Genomic DNA, 24,145 nt, shown 5'->3' on the forward strand with positions numbered 1-24,145 from the left:
ACTCCACAGTCAATTCTGGTCCTTAATTCATATTTACAGGTTGGTGGGAAGCAGCAGTCACTTTGCACTGAAGCGGAACAATCCCACATTGCCAGAAAACTCGACTCATGCATAGTTGCTTATATTGAGACACTAATAAAGTTTGTGTGCATTGTATACTAAGAAGCCCCCGTGGGTTGTATTGGCACCCATTCATCAATTGGCGGAGTGTCACTAAGCAACAGAGTATTTATATGAAAGATACCCAATTGTAGAAAAATATGTAAATACGAAAATTTGAAAATGGAACTGATTGTGAGATTTCACAGTTAAAAATATACTTGCTAATTTAAGCGTAAGAACAAATATATAAAAAGCACAAAACAGTTTAAATATCATTTTGCGGTTAGGTTTATTCGAATATGTACAACTAGACAGTTGAGATTTTTTGTTTGTTTTACATTTAATGAAAATTAGACAACATTTAACAAATTACAGTTCGAGAAAAAGGTGCACAAAGAAGGCGTACAATTAAATTTGACAATCTCATCTCGACTAAAGGCAACATGATCTGCACGTAACATGTAGTTACAGGTCGCCTTCTTGGTAAACTAAACAGTAAAAAAAAACACCTGTACATTCTAAGCAACACAGTACACTTAAATTTGAGAACAGAGACAGTCTTTCTGCTTATACGTCTAAATTCTCATAAATCCGCCATATCTCTTTTCAAGTTCAGGGACTTCTTTGGAATAAATTTCACCATCTTCATCAGAAGGGACAAGAGCATCATTCCAACGTTTCATAAATCCACCATACCTTTTCTGGTAATCTGGTTTACCAAATCTTCTCATAAAACCCCCATATCTCTTTTGCAATTCTGGTAAATCTTCTAATTCGGGGCTTCTCTTGAATCCATTCATGAATCCTCCGTACCGCTTCATGATCTCATTACGGCTATCAGAGTCGCTGTGGTCCAAATTATGCTTCCGTTGATTGAGCTCACTTAAATTCAGCAGCTCTCTCAGAATGGCAGCAGAATCTACTGAAGAAGCGCCCTCATTGTCCTTCTTCATAAACCCTCCATACCTCTTACTCAGTATCTCTCTTCCCTTGTTTTCGTCGTCGACTTCGGAAATATATGTGTCACCGCTGTCTCCTTTTTTCATGAAGCCTCCATAGCGTTTCATGAAGCCACCATACTTTTTGCTCAACAGCAGGCGCTGTTCTTCCTTTTCTTTGTCATTTTCGGGAGAACTTTGACTGTCATCATGAGGTTTGTTGACTTCCTCCAGCTCCTTACACATCCCCCATGCTTTTCCTGATGGCAGCTTACCTTCGCACTCTAAAGTGCAACTCTGAAATAAAAATAACATTTATGTATCAGAGAATGCGCAATTCATACTGAAAAGCAGTATGACGTCGAACAGGTCAAGGAGACAGCGACAGACAAACAAGTTCCTACATTTTAGTGTTGTAAAATCCATTACAGCACTCTGGCCTTGCTGTGTGTGGTGGAGTGAAGAGAGGCTGAGTTCGGTTGCATATGATACATACATTTAGCAATTTTATTACATCATTTTGTGATATAATTCAACTTCTTAATCCAATGTTAGCTGTTGTGGGAGCAGACAGCCAACTTAATAAAACATTTTCTGGAATTTCACAAGAACAGTATGTCTTGGGAGCTCCATCACCACGAGAACTGCAGCAATTGAAGGAGAAGGCCCACCACCACCTTCTCAGGGTAACTAGGGATGGGCAGTAAATGCAGTCTTACCAGTGTCGCCCTCATCCTGAGAACAAAAAAAAACTCCATTGGAGTTTCACCGAAATATCTTTGGATAGTGCATAATCTATGAAAGCGATTATACTCTGATTATTTCTCTTTTATATTCAGCAATAATTGAGAAATTAATTGCCCTTTTCTTTGAAGAAGTGATGTAACTGGACAATAATTACAAGCTAAAACTTGCAAAAGCAGGGCATATTTGTCACCAACCACTCACTTCTGATTACCTAATCCAACCAGACCTGTTTCCTCCTAAAACTATACTAACTTTCTTTTCCTGGTATCTAACTGCATATTATGGCTGGATAAAATTCCAGAGGTTAGGCGATGGTCATTAATCCCTTAGTGATAACGTTAACATTATTAAACTGTATCCTAACTATCAATGTCCAACATGACACTAGCCATCCAATAAAAAATAAAATAAACTGAATAAGGTGGCCCATATCAACTGCACGAAATATGATTACAGAAAATGGATACACATGAGTAACCGCACGCACTTACCTTTGGATTCAGGTGACTGTTCACATATGATGCTATCGAACCCTTCCATGTAAATGTTGTCTTAGATTACATAAAATGTTATTTTCGAATTATTTTTACATCGCCACATTTTTTGAATTATGATTTTTTTTTAAAGAGAAAGGGAGACGGTACTGACTATGCACTGAGTTAAATGTCCTAGGTTCGAATATAGCCTACACTAATGGGATGAAAGTTTGCTGGCTGTAAAGGTCTTGTATGAAATGAGTTTGGATGATTTCAACCCAGTTCCCAGAGGTTTCAAGAACATCACACAAATTGTCCGTCATTGGCGGTAAATGGCAATCTGACTCAGGGCTACGATATGGTTGGGAATGAAACAGAAAGATACTGCATTGGTTCAGAAAGTGTTCTCTTCTGAGGTTGGGGCTAAAGCATGCTGGGGCATTATCTAACCCGGTATTACTTGATGATGAGTAGTACCGGAAAGTATTTCATTTCCTAATAATAAAATCCTTTGTCTTAAAAAGCACAACATTTATATTTTTAAAAAGCATAAAAAAGGGGGAAAGACAGGGAATACACAGCTCTGGGATCTAGCGGGATACGGTCCAGCTCTAGCAAAGCCACCACAGGCTTCTTGATGAAGACGAAGCGATAATTATGTGTTTACCTAGCACATATTTAACACCATAATAGTTTGGGTAAAAGTGCTGTCAATAATGCATTAAATGTTATTATTTTCCTTAAGCACTAAGCAATTGCTCTTTAGGTAAAATAATTGTCTTGGATTACATAAAATATCTGTTGTTTTCGATTTATTTTTACATCGCCACATTTTTTGTATTATGATTTCTTAAAAACTGACTCTCAAAACTGCACATAATTTAAGACCCCCCCCCCCCCACACACACAGATTCAATTATGTAAAACCAAACGACTGACCATTAACGAAAGGTATCAAATCCCCAATAAAAAACTGGCGGACCAGGCTTTTTCTAGAAAACCGAAATAGTAAAATTGTTGTGCACAATCGGCAAAGGGCCGATGTTGCTCGTGTACCATCAGCAAGAACAGCCATTGGCTTTTCTTCAGTACTCAGCATAAATCATCAAACTGGCGCTCAATTCAGTCTTCTGTCCATACAGCGGCGCAATCGAATCCTTTACATGAAAAGCTAGAATGTCATTGAAGTTGCGTAAATACAAACCTGGCTTACCAGCAGAAACTGAGGACCCGCATTTTCAACCCTTGACTAATTGTAATTTCCCCCCTCATCTTTTAAACTTATTAAACAGGAACGATCTTTGGAGAGCTGTTAATGACTTAGTAATCTTCGTCCGCTTCAGCTTCATTAATGTATGAACATGAAGTAAATGAAATATTTACCTCATCTGAAATGTTTCAGCTTTGCATAAGTTAGACAACCCTAGGCTCAAGGTTCTGCCTGCGCCAACTATACTGTTATTTTCGGCATTGTATATACTAAGCTAGTTCACTCCAGGATAGTTCCAGGATATTCCTAAACGGTGGCGGTGGGCCTTTTAATTCTCACATCAACACATATGGAAGGAATTTGTAATTTAAAAAATAGTTTTCAAATGAAAATTCAGTTGTAGGAAAGATATGATTTCTACATATCATCATCCCATGTTTTTGAAATGATATGATTTTGTAACATTTGTAACACTGTTATATGATTGAATTCTATTGAAGTACTTTTCATTGTGCACTGCTCGTTATGCCGGTTCTGATGCATTCCCATATTTGAGAAATGCAACATCATTACATGCTGCTGGTCGCAAACTCAGGCGACTACAGATCAGCGCTACAATCATCTGGTTACTATTGAGTTGATTCGAAGTCCCAGAAAGCAATGATTTCCACTCTGATAATGCCGCCAGATTGCCTTCCAACGCCACTTCTGGAAGAGTACTCTATCTCCAGTACGGCATGATTAGTGGAAGATAACGCAATTCCACATCATGTGAAGACGTTTCACACACCCACATTTAAATTTAATAGTTCAAAGAAACGGATTGTACTCTGCTGGTAGGTTACTGCAGATAAAACAACCTGAAATTCGGTTGAAGGATTTAGCATCACTCCGGTCTTCTATTCACCCGTTTAATTGGTTCTAACAAATAACTGGTTTTGCTGTGTTCAGCACCTGCTGGTGAGAGGAAGAACGCACAACAACATAGCGCGGTTGTCTTCACTGGTGAATATCGTGTGTAACGCTTTGTTGTATTATTGGGAGCTGATTATTGGCGTCTCTGTTGTTTCAGGGCCGAGGCTGGCAGACTCCACACTTTTAATGCTCCACACCGCGGCTATTCCATGCCCGGTTGGACCAGTGTGTCCCTCCATGTTTTGTAATTGTTAACTATTAGCAACATATGGGTTTCATATCCATCTTGTTTTTGTCGTAAATGTGTTGCAGGTTTACTCATCAGTAACGAGAAACAAGTTTGTCGGTAATTTATAACTATAAGACGAAATTTTAATTTCAGTGGCATTTCTGTGTTTATGCCATAAATAAAAACACCTGCAAATGCTGGAAATCTGAAATGAAAAGAGAAAATGCTGGAAACACACAGTTGGTCGGTCAGCATATGTGGAGAAAAGAAAAATTAACGTTTTGTGTGTAACCCTTAATCAGAACTGCATCTGGAAATGTTAAATTGTCTGTTTTCTCCACGCATGCTGGCTGATATACTACGTTTCCAGCGTTTTCTGTTTTGATGCGGAATATGCAAATATTCTTATATTGAACTTCTCCACATGTAATTTCCTAACATGGAGAAAAGTATTTGAAAGGAATTTATTTGCTAGTTGAGGGCTTTCTTGGAGCATTGTGAAAGCAAAGCTTCATCGTCCTGCCTAGCTTGCACTGGGCACTCCTAACAGTGCAGACTTGGGATCAGGCACTCAGCCTTGGGGCAAACTGCGCCTAATGCATTGCGGCTCAGCGCTACAACACCGGGTGCTAAACCACCGATTGCCCTTTAAAGTCAGAATGTCAAAGTTCTATATAGAATTACATAACATTTATACCACAGATACAGGCCAGAGTCCCAACTGGTCTATGCGGGGATTTATTCTCCACACCAGCCTCCTCCTACTCCTCTTTATATAACCCGATCAGCATAACCTTCTATTCCTTTCTTGATTTATTTGTGACTATCACATTTTCTCTATATCTACCCTATCAAACCATTTCACAATCTTAAAGACCTCTCTAAAATGTCACTCCTCAGTCTCTTTTCTAGAGAAAATGGCCCCAGTCTTTCCTGCTAGGTATAACCTCTCAGTTCTGGTATCATGATGACATTATTGAATTTAGACTCATATTATCTTATTTAAAAACATCCTACATCACTTAGACAACCCGTTAACAGTGAGAGTGGTTTATCATTCAAGTAAAAATGTCCATTGCATTCCAGATTGTCTTTAAGAAAGGCTAGTGTTTTTCACCAAACTGAGCCGGAGACTTTTCAATACTGAGAGTTCGTGGCGAAGAGTAAAATAGAGCCACGCCCACTGTGCGAAACAACAGTTTTAATCCGCAATTGTCGAGAGACTGGGAGTGGGATAAGGATAATTGTATCTGATGCTGTACCCTGGGCTCCTCGAGAAAGCTCGGGAATACAAACATGATTCTACATTTGTTACGTCCACTACCCGTGTTTATCTCTTTAATACAGTTCTAACTTTTAAGTGAGTTCTTATTTTATTCTGTCGGGACAAGACTATTGGCGATTAATATGGGAGAGCCGAAGTGTTAGTCTCTGCAGAGCCTTGAACAGCCCGGCTTTTACCGGATTGTTTTGTGCAGCTAGTCACAGCCCGCGATAGTCGGCGCTAGTGAAAATTTAGTAACTGCCCAGTTTTGCCTCAATTACCATTCTAGGCTTTTTTTTTGGTCTTTGGATTTAGAAACACATAGGTAGTGGCAGCTGTTGCTTAACGGATAACCATAGCGTTACAATAGCGGAGGGACAGCTATGCCCAAGACTAATCGGCACGATGATTTTCGAACCGTGCAATGCTGTCACTGTCTCAGTCTTATCTCAATTGCCTCCTTTTTGTTTCGTTTCTGTCTCTTTATTGTCCCGTCCAACGCGGTATTCATCGCGCACCACGCTCACTTTACCCATACACTGTTCACTCCACCCCCCGCCCCCCACTCGATCCAATCTATTCGCCATCTCAGGGACCTCAGCTGCTAGAAACACGCCGACAGTGTACAGACTGAAAATGCTGCTTTGATTAAAACAAATGATACAAGTTAATATGAAAATCAGTCATAAAATATTTGGCTTCCTCATAACTCCCAAACATATTAGATCCCTGGCATTTCCATGGGGCCGTCTCCCTAATGTGGTATCAGTAGGAAATTTATCCCAGGCAGTCTGGTCAGGAATCTGATTAAGGATGCAAGTGACTTCCTGCAACCGGTTTTTGGCTGATAACGTAAACTTCACATTTACGTTAGAGTATCACACCATGCGCTTCCTAAAGCTGTCAGCACATCGGATGTATATGTGTGTACGGTAGGTGTTTGTGTAATTGTTGGGGAGGATTTAAACTCACCAGCGGATTAAACTCTGTCGAATGGCCGGCCAGATGGTAGGCACAGTAAGCGCAGTCCTGGTCACAGTCTGCCCCGACCCCCACGAAGGAGGCACACAACACCGCCACCAGGCAATGACACTTCCACAGTAACGCCATGAGCTGCAAATATAAAGCAAAATACAAAAGATACTTAGCTGAGATACTGAAAGCATGTCTTCATTTAAACCTTATTCTGCGATGGTTAAAACATATGTAAGACCTTCACATTATTCTTCACCTTTTCAATCAATAAACGTAATCACAAGAAAAAAGTCAGATTTGGGATATTCTCTGATGATCTTTGAGCTTGAATAAATATTGCAGTTCCTTTATAGAAGCAAACTAATAAATAGACATTTTCTAGAAGGAAGATCACTATCCGATCACCGGCTACACCAGCAATTCGCCCAAGTAAAAGTAACCACTAGACTCAAAACAATGTTTACTTTCAATGGAACAATATACTTAGTCGGCGATTCAGCTGCAATACAATTTGTCAAATATAACTACTGTGCAAGAAGAGATTAGTAAAGGATGAAAATGTTGTTTTATTTTCATTGTGTATCACTGTCGCTATTTGGAAGGAGTGTATACATAAACTTACTTTTGACTCCGAGGGTAGTATATCGCCCATGCTAAAGGACGAACGCTTGCATGAAGTTATTTTAGTTAAAAAAAACCGCTCGACACCGTTACAGAGAATTGCAATTTCAGTGAAATCTGAAAGTTCTACTTAATATTGCTGTGTCAGACAGATACTGGTCACAAGACACATTTACACGAACCAGGCTGCGTCTCAAAAGACAAGCTCTCTTGCACCTACCTTTGTTGTAGCCTTTCTGAAAATGAAACTCGTTTGAAGCTGGCCGTAGCTTTTCTGGCTCTTGCAGATTTCAGCTGGTATTTATAGAGGAATGCGCCGATCTCCGGTGATAACCTGGAAAATAGACAAATGCCCCGCAGTTATAGCAAGCAGTTTGCCAGTCTACTGATACCTCACTGTCTCGCCCCACGCCTTTAAGTAAGGGCGGGTCACTGTGGGCAACTGTCAATCCTTACCCAAGCTGTCAGGTTGTTAACATTTACAGCTCTTAAGATGGAAGCAACTCTACTACGATTATGTAAAGATCTCAAGAAGCAAAACAGTTGCCTTGAGGTCCCATGACGCAGAACACACGGACTTTATCTTCCACTGCATGTGACACATTGCCGCCTACGGGACACCACACTTCAGGATTTAATTGGAGAAAAAAAATGGGGAGTTTGTAAATGAAGGATGATCGATTGCCCCCAGTCTCTCTTTTTAAAGGCTGTATGGAATGTGACTGCGGGGAGCATTCAAATTCCAATACAAAACTCCCACAACCGCTACTCTAAGAACAACGTGGAAAACCACAGCAAAGCAACACAAAGAGTTTTTGAGGGGTTAGCAATAGCGGTTAATGAATGTTAGAACGAGTCAAGACTGAGAGGGATCGTGGATTCTTCTGTTGGATTTAGAAAATAGCAAAAGACAAGAGAAAAGTGTATGTAAAATCCAATTAATTATTTTGGTAATAAGTGATCTGGCACATTTCGTAATATCACAAGCCTCAAAGCAGGATTGCACTAAGGCGGATGTAGGTAGCAAGCTGTATCCATATGTCACGCATTCAGCGTGAAGATCTGTAGAATAATAGTAAATGGACACATTTTGGATAAGCTGAATTCACTTTATTTATTTAGAAATATATATATATTTTTTAAATTCGGAGTTCATTGGAGCTGGACTCCATTCTAAAGCCCAAAACAGAATTTGCTTCACTTGTTATTTTAACTGCCGTTAACATCATGTGCAGAGTCTACCTGTTGCCATGAGCTGGTAACTAGCGACAATAATAATGATAATAACTTTTGGAGATCATCGCCAAATAAAATCAATCCTGACAAAAGCTTAAGTTGTTTACAAGAGTTCATGTTATGTTACCAATTGGACATTGTTATGTGAGATACAGTCCGCATTATTCAGGGATTCTCGCTTATCAATCTGACACTAAGTAACGCAAACTTCTCCAGCTCCTCAATATGTTAACTCAAGTATTCAAGAGTTCTCAGTCCAGCAGGATTTTTTCTTGAAATCCTGCGTTTTCTAATTAAAACCCAGAAAAAAACAACCTGGCGCGGGAACTGTGCACGTTAGTTTATTAGCCAAGTATAAAACAATTTTTAAAAATAACACAAGTGCTTGATAAAGCAGGGACTACGCACCACACGTTGCGATTTGGAACACAGCAGCGCTATGTTTTCCTCTTCTAGAATGAAGGGTTAATAGCTCTTACTTTGTAGAAGTGAAGGACATTTTGCCCCACAAGTTTCCATTTCCTTCGAATCGGTTAGTGTTAGTGAATGTGCACGGACCAATCAAATATTTGCTCAGCGGCGCTGTTCTCCTCCGCGACCCTCAGCCCGCTCTGTGCGGGAGCACAGAAGGATTGGGTAGGGGCGAATTAAGGGAGTGCATGGGAGCGGCACTAGTCGGAGAATTTACGTCGATGTTTTAAGACTTCTCAAGCAATTAGATAGTAATCAGCAAAACTGGCAAATATTTCTCTATCTAATCGTGCAGCGTACAGAGAACATTTTTGCAAAACTCTTGTACACAGTTAGCCTAATGGGAAGAAGGAATGCGTTAAAGTCTCAGAAAGTTTAATGGAAGATCTAATCTAAAGGGTTGTTCCCTTTGTTAATTCAACTCCTGTAAGTCAGGACCTGAGCCGATTCCTGCTGTTAGACTGGTTCACTCCAAGCCCCTTTATCAGCCTGATTAAAGAAAATGAAACGGACTTGTGAGATGGCCAGCGTTAACATGGAGAAGGCGACTATATAAGGGCTATAAGGCAATTTGTGTTCGTTTTGTAATTTTATCATATCAGTGAAAATAAACGCTTAAAAGGTTAGCAAATGCGGCAAAATTCAATTCCCCAGTATTATTTCCACCTAAATAAGAAGGTACACTGTACAGTAGCATCTTCAATTCTATGCAGTTTTGCAACCTGCACTAGTATCTATTAATGCCTGATCTCAGCCCATTTATCACTCATGAGAGGGGAAAGCGACGTTTAGCCCATTTCTCCCATTTGTTTTAGACACAATAATGGGTAGAGAAGTAAGAGTTTCAAGATTGGCAGCACAATTAAAGTACTAAGATTATATCATAAACTGCAGAAATGAAACTCGTGCAGTTGATAAATGACAATCTAACCTTGAAATTGCATGCTACTTTTAATTTCTCCCTTATCCATTCTTGTACATAATGATTTTTTTTGTGAGAGTTGTAAATTTTTATGATTACTTCACAAGTTCTTTGTTCCCTTATGATTATTTTGTTTGTTACTTCATTTTAGTCTTTTATGACTGGTCATATGATAGCGGGGAAATCATGATTCTGATCCATGGCATTCTATCAGTGACCATACATCTTTTTGGCAGTGTTGTGGGGGAGAATTCATTTGTAATCTATTGATAAGTGTGCATCTGAAGTTTAGGTTATATAGTGGAGATGAATGGTGGGGAGAGAGAAAGTCAAATTCCTAGTGGTGTGTATCTCTGTCCCTGTTGGTCTAATGGGAGGAAGGAATGTGTCAAAGTCCCAGAAAGTTTAATGGAAGAGGGCAATCTAATAGTTGGCACACACCAATAAATGTTGGTTGGTGTGTGTCAGTCATGGCAGTCTACTGGTTGGTATACCTCAGAGTTTAGTACAGACTCATCCCAATTGGAAACTGGTAAGTTTCATTAGATCTTCAAGTTTGGATTTGGAAGATCCTATTTCTAGACTCTTAGAATGCATAACATAAGCTCAGATGTACTTGAATGCCTCTCAACAACAACAATGTGCATTTATATAGCACCGTTAACATAATAAAACACCCTCAGGCACGTTTTTTTTATTCGTTCATGAGATGTGGGCGGTCACTGGCGAGGCCAGCATTTATTGCCCATCCCTAATTGCCCTTGAGAAGGTGGTGATGAGCCGCCTTCTTGAACCGCTGCAGTCCATGTGGTGAAGGTTCTCCCACAGTGCTGTTAGGAAGGGAGTTCCAGGATTTTGACCCAGCGACGATGAAGGAACGGTGATATATTACAGGAGTGTAATCAGACAAAAATTGACATACTGAATATTCTGGATCAGACACATTAGTGGGTCATAGTGCATAATTTCTTTATAAATTCCATTCATACCTTTACAAAATTATCACATAATTAATTTCAGTTTATAATTTTTGTAGCCCTCTCATATTAACAGTCAAGTGTAAGTTCTGTTTATTTGCCAGTGAGAGTTGGGTTAGTGAGTGAACTGTAAACCTACATCCTCCTAAATCCACCATTGTTTTCTGTCAGTACTTTGTTCAAACTTTGACAACTTGCTCATCCTTCTGATTACTAACTCACAGGTCTGAATATGTAGCTAAACCTCCTTTGTAAGCCTGATTCTAAAAGATACCATGCAAATTTGCCTTTAACTGGATTTTAACTGTCCTTCACAAGCATTTTTGGGAGAATCATATTTCGCAATACATTTCAGTATGGAATAAAACCCTATGGTAGAAACAGGAGAAACATTTGCTAATTACTTCATAATAGTTTCACTCACCATGTCTACCTCTTCACCAGAAAGGAAAAGATAATTTTGATTTGCACCATCAATGCTGTCACAATACATTTTTCTCAATTTTAATACAGTTTGTTGGTGTAGTCAGTACTGGTCTGGAAACTCTGCCTGCATATATGTGACTGCACTATAAAAGCCAATGTATATTAAATTTGAATTTTACTGAATAACAAAGACAGACTGGATCAGGTCAAGGTAGAATAATAGTAAGTAAGCATTTTGCTGTGTTATTCCTGCCATGCACTGGGAGCGCACATCACAAAATAACACACTCCCAGCTCATGTTTTCCACTCATTGGGGTGGATTTTCACTTGTTTTGCCTGGTGTTAATGGGGCGGTAACCGCCTTAAAATGGGGTCGATAGCCTTATAACCCCTTAAACTCTGACAATGCGTTTGTTCCATTTTGAAAGAGACTTACTGCTGGGCATCCAAAGCACCTGCCTGTTTCAGGTGGTTGGCCACTTTTAATATCAAAGAATCGGCATTCTACGATATTAATAGGACCTGATTGCCATTTTAGGTTGGAACTGGTCAGAGCCTGCATAGTGCAAGCTCTGATCAGTTCCATGGACGGTGGAGCCGAAGAGGCCCAGCAAAGATAACTTTGGAATTATTTTCATGGGGCCCAGAGGAGCAAGAATTTTTCTCTGAGCCCCGCAAAAATAATTTGGGCTGCTGCAACCCTCCACCATCGCGACCCCTTCTGAACTTACCCTACTGACATCTCAATATTGGTCGGCCTCAATCTGGTGAGATACATTGGAACGCCCGTTTGGTGCCCCGCAGCTTGCCGGCTCAATGTAAATGAGCTGGGGCCTCAAAATCGCAGCTGCCTCTTTGCTTCAAGTGCTAGCACTCGACCGACTAGTACACTCTGCCAGTCGTTCACCCAAAAGTCAGAATCAACCCCTTTATCTTTAATGGATGCAAAATCCTGGACTGGAAGCTGCGCAGTTTGCGATATGCACTCCCAGTGCCTGCCAAGAGTGGCACAGAGGAATTTTGCATATTTTTACATTTCTACAGGGATATTGAGAAAATTGAAAGGTATTTTGGTTATAAAGGCAGAAAAGGAAAGAAACATATTAAAATAGCGTTGTATGAGCTGCTCTAACAGCACAGTGGATAGGTGTACTGCATGTTGTGGTACTGGGCCATAAAGACACAGGTTCAATTCCTGGTCTGCGCTAAGATAGTAGATCTCAAAGGTGCATAGGTGCTGACTTAAGGGTCAAACCCAAATTTGAGAACATTGCCTTTATTTCGCTCAGGGTGGCCTAGCTGCTAGATTTGGAACTTGCTGGACAGCAGCCTAGTGCCCATGTTTGCTGGTAGTTAAATTAGTGGATTCAAATGGCCTGCACTCTAGGAAGTTGCCCCATCCGTTATTGCAGCTGCTCAGTGCATAGGAAATTTGAACTTACAAGTTTAACAGACTGTAAATCTGAACAAGCTGCTGGCTAGCAAGTACATTTCAACCCTGCCAACTCGGTGGAAACTGGACAAACCAGCTGTTAAAATGGTTAAAATAACTTACTTACACTGATCCCACTGCCTTCCCGTGGGTTGCAGGCGAGAGGGATATCTCCAGGAGGCAGCGAGTTCCTTCCTCAAATATGGGCTCTAATAATGCCAGATTTTGCTGGTGGCCACCCACTAATCCATGCAGTTCATTTCAAATTTTCTGCGCTGACTAATGTCAGTGATTCTGACTGCAGAATATTTTAATCCACTGGTTTTAGTGTGTACATGTGCTGCTGCTGAACTAGATCTTCCTGTCAACAGAATCACGTTTGATAGTTCTGCTCCTCAATGTTTTGCGCAGGTTGCTGGAGTGCTGCAATTAGCCTCAGTTTTCCCGTACTAGGAAAGGGAAAAATCAGCTAAGGTCCGAGCTCCTGCTCACTATCCTGTGACCTATGCCAGAAGGTGAGAATGATGAGTGAGGGCAGGATTGACTGCAAGTAATCATTTTACTGGAGAAGATTGATTTTATGTAGAAAAAAATGGAGGAATGAATATCTCTGGTTGTTATATGTATGAACTTGTAAACACATTCATGAGATTTCCTCTGGTTAATATTTCTAGAGAAATTGAACATATTTATGATTTCTCCAAAAATACTGACCAGAGGAAATCCTCATGAATGCACTTACAATGTTGTTACACATTGCAATCAGAGCAATTCTCCTCCACTAGTTACTAAATACAGCAGGAAACTTCAAAAGAGAAAATGTATTGTAAAATATATATGTTATTTGAAAAAAAGTACTCTTTTGCTGAAATTCTGATTCAGCCTGGCTGGACATATTATCTAACAATGTCCTTTGAAAAAGTTTATCAAGCCACAGTCTTCAGCAGAATATTGGAAACATGAAGAAACCTGTTACAGAAATGTAATAGGTTACGCCTTCAACTCAGTAAAGTGGTAGGAAGGTCTCTTGGAATCTCTGTTTAGCAAGGAGGAATAAAGTAGAGTTAAAATCTAACTTTTTGTTCTGTTTTCAATTTGCGTAGCTTGAGTGTATAATACTTTGGTACTATTGCGTATCTTGAATCCCTAATATTGGCAATCGTACCTAAAAACTGAAGTTTTGCACTACATGCCGCCTTTGTTTATTTATATTTCTTGCAGTTCGGATGATTTAGTGAGAAGTCTAAGACTCTTTGAATTAGTTTACAGTAATCCATGTACGTGCTGATTTCTTTTTAAACAAAATACTTTTCCACCATTCTTGATAAAATCTATTATCTTTTTCACTAAGTAAAATGGTCACTGGCTATCTATGAAGTTCTTCATTTGAGGACCTAGCAACATTTTAATGTTCACAGGGGAAGAGAAGCAGCACCCAGCTGCAGATTTGCAAAGCATACAGTTTATATAATGCAGCTGTAACTTGTATTCCAAATTTAAAAAAAGAAAACATGAAGTTGTTTTTAGAGAAATGAATCTGAAGCAGCAAATGTAAAGGAAAACAGTCATGCTGCTATCTTTCAAAAGCCTAACATAGGCCCAAATTAAAGAATATGGCTCTTTGAAAGGAATCCATAAAGACTGCTTGTATCTTTTATTTTGTCTCTCTAATTCATGCACATACACACATTCCTGGCAGCTGTACCATCTTACTATAATAAATACATATTAAATAAAAGTACAAGCAGCACTTTATTTCTCTGCAGTATTTAACGGAGACACGGCCACATATAAATTCCAATTTAATCTTTATTGTTTCTGACAGTCTTGCACTCAAGTAAAGAATTAATAAAAAGCTAAAAGCAAACCTGATGTTGAATGTAAGGTAGCGTACAGCTTCTGTGCCATTTTGATCCGGTTCTTTTTATGGGGATGTTGAGTGAACTCTATTGTAAGTCCTAATAATCTAACACTTGTTCTGAGTGTTGACTACTCAGTTTTTGTTTTACATAATTCACACAACCTTTGTTAAAGGGAACAGCTATGGATTGTTAAAATAGAAAACTAAAACATTACAGTCAGAAACAAACTTAAATATTTTCCAAGTGATACAATCATGAACAGAAGATTGATCTTTAATAAAACCCTTCCCTTTGGAAAACAACTAAACAGTATAGTTTATGTGTAACCTTCCTCATATTTTCAGTTTTAATTTGCCAGCTTAGATAAATACAATAAAACTTGCCTTATGTGCTCTTTATCTCCTGCCCTCACCTCAGAGTGTCCTGAGCTCTTAATGGTTCTTGATATACATGACGCAAGTTCTGTTATTCATTCTTATAATTCAATCTGTTCCGCAGTAAGAGTCCCTTTCCTTGTGCAGAAATTGCCTGTGAGTTTTGCTGACTGGTGCTTAGAGCAGCATTGCAGGAGATTGATTTTAGTTGAACACCCCCCATCTGAGATTGATTCTTTTTCATACTTAAAGAGACCCCCTCAATATATTGTTAACTCACTGGTCCAAGTTTTACAGCCACTGATGTTTCCCCTTGATATGTAACATTTAAATTCACTTCTGAACTAATGGTCTGTGCAGGGTTTCTGAAAAGGAGAAAAGTACCTGATTGAAGCCATATTTCATTAAGACTATAAACAAATCTAGCCTCGGATATGAGGGCTCTCTTGCATGCTCTCATACTGGTGATGGGCAGATGAAGGGACATGATTGTGGATTCTATAAAATTCATACCTCCCTTTGAAAGTCCTGAAGAAGATACCTATATACAAGAGACTGCTTCCAGCTACCCAATTATATACAGAAGCATTAGTTCCCCAAAAGGATATTATTGAAGATGCTCTGTTTTCAAAACTCCCACCCTCCACGATCATGATGCCTTGCCCAAGGGCAAAGTTGTCGCAATTTATGTGAAGAGATATAAGATTATTAATTCATAATGGACTATATGTAACCTGAATGAATATACAAAACAAGGAAATAAAAAAAATAAAGAAAGAAGAAACAAAATAATTTTGCAGAATTTTACTCAGAATTGTACTGCTTTTATTTTTTTAAAAATTGATTAAGAACATTTATATATGTTTTAAAACACTTGCATTATACATTATTGCATTGAGACAGAAAAATGTGAAGTAATAAATGTTTCAAAAAATTAAAACTTACCAAAATCAGTAGAAGCAGAAGAGTGGTCCGGTCTTTATTCCATGAGATGCAATAATAGGGCTACCTGCAGGAATAGGGTTACCTGCAATTCTGCCCAGGTCAGTTTATTTTCTCTCTCTGGCCATATTTAATTCTTTTAACGTGAGTCTTCTATCGTTAACCTCAATTTTTAGCCTGGTAATTTAACGTAGGTAGTAGATGTACTTCTTGCAGTCATCTGGAATTCTACTAACTTTATATTCTTTGTTAATTTTCTTCACAACAATTCACCAACCTCCTTGATGGAGTTCAGTCAGCATCGTCTCAGACATCGAAAGGGCAACCATCAAAAGGAACATTTTAGTCATAATCAATTTGAGCAATACCTTCCTGAGTGTTTCCATGCAACCATACTTCTGCTTCAATTGGAAAGGTAATGTCTGGCAATGGTTTGTCATGCTGTTCCTGTTTGTGACAGCTTTCAAAACATTCACCATCCTGTTTTATCCAATATCCATGCATTTATTTACCTGGCTATTCTAATGAGTAATAAAATGACATTCATTCTCTACGTTAAAAGTCCTTTGCTATCTTTAGAAACTTCTGATGTTTGAGATCAATCATCTCTCAAAAGCCAGTAGAGATCTAAGGCTATATTTCTCTCTGTATTAATTTAAAAATAAAGTAGACATAAGGTACCTGTTATTTGGGCACTGCATCATCATGCCTACTGATGGTACTGATTAGATCAGTGGAACCCTGACTTAACAAGGCCTCTCTAACAGCAGTCTGAGCATTCTACAACTGGCATTGGGGTTCCTGCCACTCTGAGCTCTACTGCAAACATATGTAGAGTTACCACACATTCTATGGTGGCTTGCAGTCATCAGCACTGCACAGATGTGCTTAGTGGATTCTTCCACACCAGCCCTCCTCCACATGTGCGTCCCTGCATCGATGAATACTTCCTTGGTGATTACGGGTTTGCGTCATCTACTTCCTTCTCCCACACTCTTTTAAAATTCCACCTCAGTGGAAAGAACAAGTGTGTCATGCTGCTGCTCTTCAATGGGGACCTCGTGGCTCAGCTGTGGCTAACATCCTGTTTGTGCAAAGTCATTAGATGGATCTGCGACTACTGCCAGCACCTCAGTGTCAGTGCTTGATGGTTGCTCCTCTCCCTTAGCTGCATCTTCTGTGGTCCTCTGAGGGAGTCGACCGGGAAGGGTGGATGGGTCATCATCCTGAGTGGTCAGATACTCATCCATCTCTCCTCCTGCCATACCCCAGTACTGGCTGTCCTTTGCAGCTGACCAGGGATTTGTGTGAGGATAGACCCATAACCGCCACTAAACAGCATGAATCCTGTCAGCAAGGTGCTCTCAAACTGATTCCCCAGTCTCTGAGGGGAGAGCCTTCTGTTCATTGGAGCCCAAGTCCTCAATATTGCAGACATAATGTTCATGAGCAAAACTGCATCAGCACTTTGGACCTCTGTCCTTGTGGGCTTCTCCACAGTGCGCCATGGAATTTCCACATGGTGATCTGCAACTTCCTGAAACCCTGTACATCTGACATGGTGACTACCAAAGAGGTAGGCTTCCTTTCACTCACATAAGTCTGGCATGTTTTTCACCAATTCACTGTAGGGTTCCTTGAACTACCTACATATGCTCTGCTCATGCTTTCACACCAGGTAGAACGTAAGCTTCTTATTGAGGTGACTCTCGTGTTACCTCATCGCCCAAAAAGGTCGCTCAGTTCTCTTTTCAAAGAAGAATGTGGCGAATAGCCAGATGTCAGAGTAGCACTGCTGTATTTTCTCTGCCATTTCAAGCAGGGAGTTCTGGATTCTCAAAGAACTGCCTGAGGAGCTTCTGCTGACTAATTAGTGCAGCTCAGTATGCAGTTCCTGTGAGATACAAATCCATGGATCCTGCAGTACCTACCTGTCTGACTCTACCCCTTACTTCCTTTGGTTACTGCTCATCTGCTGCCATCTCCACTTGATCCTCCTTGCTGGTACTCACCCGACGGCCCCTCCTAATTTCTCCTATTGGATTCTCTTGAAGTGGATCTATCTGGGCTGGTACATATAGTCTATGGAGTGATTGACAGATGCTCACGCATGGGTCTGCTTGTTGCTTCTCTTGTCCCAGCTTCCTGTTCTTGAAAAACGTCAATACAAATAGAAAGGGTTTGGACCCAATGGCTGTGCAGCATGTTCAAGGACATTATGATGACCTTTACCACAAGGGCAGATGTTACTGCTTATTAGTCACTGAGTGACTGTTAGGTGCTGGCAAGAATATGACATTGAAGTGAAACATTACCTTTTGAGCTGGCATGAAGCCACCAAACTCTCCCTCGTCCACTCCCTGGATGGCCTCCACCCCAATTATTTGGAGGGCCTGTTGCTTGTAGTGGATGAGTTATCACAGACGGATGGACTGCCACCCGTGCTGGTTCTCTGTTGATGGCCATGCACTGCCTTCTCCTTTGAAAAGAGAACTAAGCAAACTTTTTGAGCGATAAGAGGTAACGTGGGGTACCCCAATGAGTACCTTATGCTGTGGTGGTATGAAAGGTTGAACAGAGCACATGTAGCTAGTTCAAGGAACCCAACAGTGAATTGGTGCAAAAACCTGCCAGGGTTATATGAGTGAAAGAAAGCTTATCCCTTTGGTAGTCACCATGTCAGATGTGCAGCTTCTGATATTTAGAAGGTTTAAAAAATCAGATGTGGGGCCAGTGATTTGCAGGCTGCATTGCAGATGTGGCTAGGTGCTATAGGCTGACTGCTTGGTTAACCATCTCTACTTTGAGTGGGAAGAAATTACCCTCCCATGGCACTCTTCTTCAGTCATTCACTCTGTTGCCATGAGCAATAAAGACTTGAAAGAAGAAAGACTTGCATTTATAGAGAGCCTTTCATGACCTCAGGACGTTCTAAAGTGCTTCACAACCAATGAAGTACTTTTGAAGTGTAGTCACACTGTTGCTATGTAGGAAACACGGCAGCCAATTTGTGCACTGTAAGGACCCACAAACAGCAATGTGATAATGACCAGATAATTTGTTTTTAGTAGTGTTGGTTGAGGGATAAATGTTGGCCAGGACACTAGATGGAACTCCCCTGCACTTCTTCGAAATGGTACCATGGGATCTTTAACGTCCACCTGAGAGGACTTGGTTTAATGTCTTATCTGAAAGACAATGCAGCACTCCCTCAGTACTGCATTGAAGTGTCAGCCTAGATTATATGCTCAAGTTTCTAGAGTGGGGCTCGAACCCACAACCTTCTGACTCAGAGGTGAGGCTACCACTGAGTCACGGCTGACAATGAACAGGCGATGTTGTTCACATGATTGGTCCACTTCTGCCATGCTTCCTGTATACCGGTTTTATTTGGAGGATTTCCATCTGCCCCCAAAATTGTCATTTCCATCGAGGCCACATCTTCCATCAAATGCTCCAAGCTCTCTTCACAAAAATGGGCAGTTCTGAGAGCTTCTCCAGCCATGTTACCCTGTAAGTTAACCTTCAAACAAAATCTGCTGCCTCTCTTTGAGATTCCCTGCAGCCCTAGTGACTCAGTGCTACCCGTGCACAGTATAAACATGCAGGGAGCTTATTATGTAAATGACCTGGCCTTGCAGAATCTGACAGGGCAGGCACAATACAGGTGCACACAGAGGGCTGTCAGCATGAGCCATTTGGATTCCGATTGAGGAATTGACCCTTGTGTTATGCAGAGTTTGGACAGCTAATTAATATAAGGTAATGGTGAGTAATCCTACATCGGCTGACCTGGTGTACTCTGTAAACTGTTTCTCACTTGCTACCAGTTCCTCTAAGTATTTTGCTCTGAATTGTCATGCATGGCCATCACCCCCAAATGTTTTGTTGCTCACCTGTACAAACAGTGCACTGGACTACCAAGCAATGCCACCTTCCTTGGCTACACTTGCCCCAGCGGCACTTCAACAAAAAGCATCAGTAAATCGTGGCGCTCAAGCTATTGCATTATTTTTCTGCACGTCATTCAATGCATGGGAATTTCTTCTGGCAAAATCACAGTTCCCCTTTAAGTTGCTGCTGCAGGCCTTTAAATCCTGCATGCACCCATTCCTCCAAACAGTGAACTCCCAGTTGCAGACTTACTTCATACTGGGAGCTCACTGACATGATAGGGCTGATTCCATGCTCCTTTGCTTCAACAGAGAGCAACACTCCTAGGGAATGCATCAGCCTGTAATTTTCTGTTCGGACTGGAAAGTCAATGTTAATGTGTTCTATTTGAAACGGATCTCAATAATATTTAATTTGAGAAATAGGTTGTCTGGAATGCAAAACTGCAGAAAAATCTATGGAGACTAGGCAGTAGGGGGCAAATGTGCAATACGGAAAAAGCGCCACAATCATCCAGTAGTTCTCTCTGTCCCAGAAAGGATCCTTCAGAATATCTAGGTGAGTTGTTATACCTGGTTGTGAGGAAGGTACCCTGGCAACATTGGAAGAAATTAAAAAGTGCATTGCCCAATAAACTTGAAGCTTTGAGCTGGTCATCAATCAACAACACCTTGCATTCATATCAGTGAGTGAAGAAATTTCTCCTCATCTCAGTCCTAAATGTCCTACCCCGTATCCTGAGACTGTGACCCCTCGTTCTGGACCCCCCAGCCAGGGGAAACATCCTCCCTGCATCCAATCTGTCTAGCCCTGTCAGAATTTCATGTTGCAATGAGATCCCCTCTCATTCTTCTAAACTTGAGTGAATACAGGTCGAGTTGACCCAATCTCTCCTCATAAGACAGTCCTGCCATCCCAGGAATCAGTCTGGTGAACCTTCGCTGCACTCCCTCCATGGCAAGTATATCCTTTCTTAGGTAAGGGGACCAAAACTGCACACAATACTCCAGGTGTGGTCTCACCAAGGCCCTGTATAACTGCAGTAAGACATCCTTGCTCCTGTACTCAAATCCTCTTGCAATGAAGGCCAACATACCATTTGCCTTCCTAACTGCTTGCTGCACCTGCATGTTTGCGTTCAGTGACTGATGTACAAGGACACCAGGTCCCTTTGTACATAAACATTTCCCAATCTAGCACCGTTTAAATAATACTCTGCCTTTCTGTTTTTCCTTCCGAAGTGGATAACTTCACATTTATCCACATTATACTGCATCTGCCATGTATTTGCCCACTCACTCAATTTCTCAATTTGTGCCACAGGGCTCAGTGTTGGGTCCCTTGCTGTTTGTGGTATATATTAATGATTTGGACTTGAATGTAGGGGGCATGGTTGGCAAATTAGCAGACAACACAAAAATTGGCCGTGTAGTTAATAGTGAAGAGGATAGCTGTAGACTCCAAGAAGATATCAATGGGTTAGTGGAGTGGGCGGAAAATCGGCAAATGGAGTTCAACCCGGAGAAGTGTGAGGTAATGCACTTAGGGAGGGCAAACAGTAAAAGGGAATATGCAGTAAACGGGAATATATTGAGGTGGTAGAGGAAGTGAGAGACCTTGGAGTGCATGTGCACAGGTCCCGGAAGGTGGCGGTACAGGTAGATAAGGTTGTGAAGAAGGCATACGGAATGCTCTCCGTTATTAGCCAAGGTATAGAATACAAAAGCAGGGATGTAATGATGGAACTGTATAAAACACTGGTAAAGCCATAGCTGGAGTATTGTGCGCAGTTCTGGTCACCACATTACAGGAAGGACGTAATTGCTCTGGAGAAAGTGCAGAGAAGATTTACAAGAATGTTGCCAGGGATTGAAAATTGCAGTTATTTGGAGAGGTTGGATAGGCTGGGGTTGTTTTCCTTGGAGCAGAGGAGGCTGAGGGGAGACTTGATTGAGGTGTACAAAATTATGAGGGGCCCAGATAGAGTAGACAGGAAGTACATGTTTCCCCTAGCGGAGAGTTCAAGAACTAGAGGACATAGATTTAAGCTGATTGGCGGAAGGATTAGATTGGACATGAGGAAAAACTTTTTTACCAAGAGGGTGGTGGGTGTATGGAATTTGCTGCCCGAATTGGTGGTAGAGGCAAGGACCCTCAACACTTTTAAAAGGTACCTGGATCTGCACTTAAAGTGGTGTAAGCTGCAGGGCTACGGACCGGGTGCTGGAAGGTGGGATTAGAATGGGCACGTGGTTGTTCTTCGAGCCGGTGCGGACACAATGGGCCAAATGGCCCCCTTCTGTGCTGTATCTTTTCTATGGTTCTATGGTTCTATGGCCCAAGCACTGATCCCTGCAGTACCCCACGAGTCACCGTCTGCCACCCTGAAAAAGACCCATTTATTCCTACTCTCTGTTTCCTGTCTTTTAACCAATTTTCAAACCATGCCAGTATATTACCCCCATCCCATGTGCTTTAATTTTGCACACTACCCTCTTATGTGGGTCTTTATCAAAGGCCTTCTGAAAATCCAAATAAACCACATCGACTGGTTCTCCCTTATCTATTCTACCAGTTACATCCTCAAAAAACTCCAGTAGGTTTGTCAAACATGATTTCCCTTTCATATATCCATGTTGACTTTGTCTAATCCCGTTGATATTTTCTAAGTGTCCTGTTATCACATCCTTTATAATAGACTCTAGCATTTTCCCTACTACTGATGTTAGGCTAACTGGCCTGTAGTTCCCTGTTTTCTCTCTCCCTCCTTTTTAAATAGTGGGGTTACATTTGCCACCTTCCAATCTGCAGGAACTGTTCCATAATCTATAGTTATTATAACCTGACCACATAGTTGACAAATAAATGGTTTATAGTCTATGCTTTCTTGTCATGTATCCTTAAGATGGTGGCAAAATACAGAAAATCTGAATATTTCTAAAATGTATTAATTACATTTATTAAGAGCTCACTTCCATAGTGTGGAGTGATACTTGATAATGCTGAGTGACAAGGTTAAACACATATATTAGGGACATTATAATGATTGCACACAGACCAAGCTATGGGTCTTCAATTAGGAGAAGGCCATAGTATACCCCCTTTTTTGTGGAAATTGAAACCTGAAAATGTATGTTTCTTAGATGTTAAGATGAATTTTAGTGTCTGAAAATGTAATATTGGGGAATTAGGTCTGACATGACTCAATCCTTAAAAAAGAAACAAATTGCATGAGATGAACTCGAAGAGTTCTGATGGCTTCCATACAGCATGTCACAAATTGAATTAATTATTCTTGAAGACTGTTGGAACATATCTCTTTGATTTCTATAATTTCCATAATAATCTACTTGGTTTTTAGAAAATTCAGAATTGTTTAGTCTACAAGTGCCATTTATCATTTGAAGGTTTCAATATTTAATTTGTCAAGACTTCAAAATATGCCATGGATTATGGCAGCTGCTCATTACTAGATGATGATACATAACAAGGGAATCCATACTGAAAACATGATTTGCCATATGTGGTAAATTCATTGGCAAAAAGTTTTTGGATCAAGACATGGTAAAATAATCTTCCATCGGCCATCATGCTTATCCTCATCAATGTCTTCTTACTGCTGGGAAGAGCAATAAGATAAATACCTCTGTCCCTCATGACGTTATGCAGCAGGCAATGACAATCCTCTCATTGACAACACTAGAAATGACATTTGAGATCGACACGCATTTCTTTTCAATCTCTCCTCCTGCACTAGAATTAAAAATTGCCTTATTGTTCAAGGACTCATAGTTTAGGAATAATTGCCTCCTATTTTACTGGTCTAACCACAAAACATGGAACCCTTCATTTTTATGAAGCCACTTTCTAACTCTTTTGGAAGTTAGGTTTTAATTTTAAAAACTGAAATTTAGCTGATTGTTTTTAAAATAGAAACACAATTCTTCCAATAAAAAAAATTAACTGACTGTTGCCAATGGTGCAATTGGTTTTCACCTAATCACTGTTTCTGAAATATTGTTGTATTTGTGGAGGTTGTACTTTTAAAATCAAAGTACAGGAAATGTTTTTAAACCTAAATAAACCCTGACTACTGACATTTACACTTAGTGGGAAATTCTAGGTATACCA

The 24,145-nt window shown here is 40.4% G+C and overlaps 1 protein-coding gene across 2 annotated transcripts; it reads right to left on the reverse strand.

Annotated features, from left to right (window-relative positions):
- Positions 1 to 390: 390 nt before the first annotated feature.
- Positions 391 to 9,162, reverse strand: penkb (proenkephalin b). 2 transcript variants are annotated; one of them, XM_067975663.1, is made up of 4 exons: positions 9,122 to 9,162; positions 7,698 to 7,811; positions 6,854 to 6,994; positions 391 to 1,337 (listed from the first exon to the last, which is right to left on the reverse strand). In XM_067975663.1, exons 3-4 carry the CDS (start codon positions 6,989 to 6,991, stop codon positions 678 to 680), a joined length of 798 nt encoding a protein of 265 aa, XP_067831764.1. In that variant the 5' UTR covers positions 6,992 to 6,994; positions 7,698 to 7,811; positions 9,122 to 9,162; the 3' UTR covers positions 391 to 677. The 2 variants fall into 2 exon arrangements, with proteins under 2 accessions (XP_067831764.1, XP_067831773.1); XM_067975672.1 differs by lacking the exon at positions 9,122 to 9,162 and adding an exon at positions 7,934 to 8,001.
- Between the last annotated feature and the right edge of the window lie 14,983 nt (positions 9,163 to 24,145).

Source organism: Heptranchias perlo, chromosome 3 (assembly GCF_035084215.1).
Source record: "Heptranchias perlo isolate sHepPer1 chromosome 3, sHepPer1.hap1, whole genome shotgun sequence".
Lineage (NCBI taxonomy): Eukaryota > Metazoa > Chordata > Chondrichthyes > Hexanchiformes > Hexanchidae > Heptranchias > Heptranchias perlo.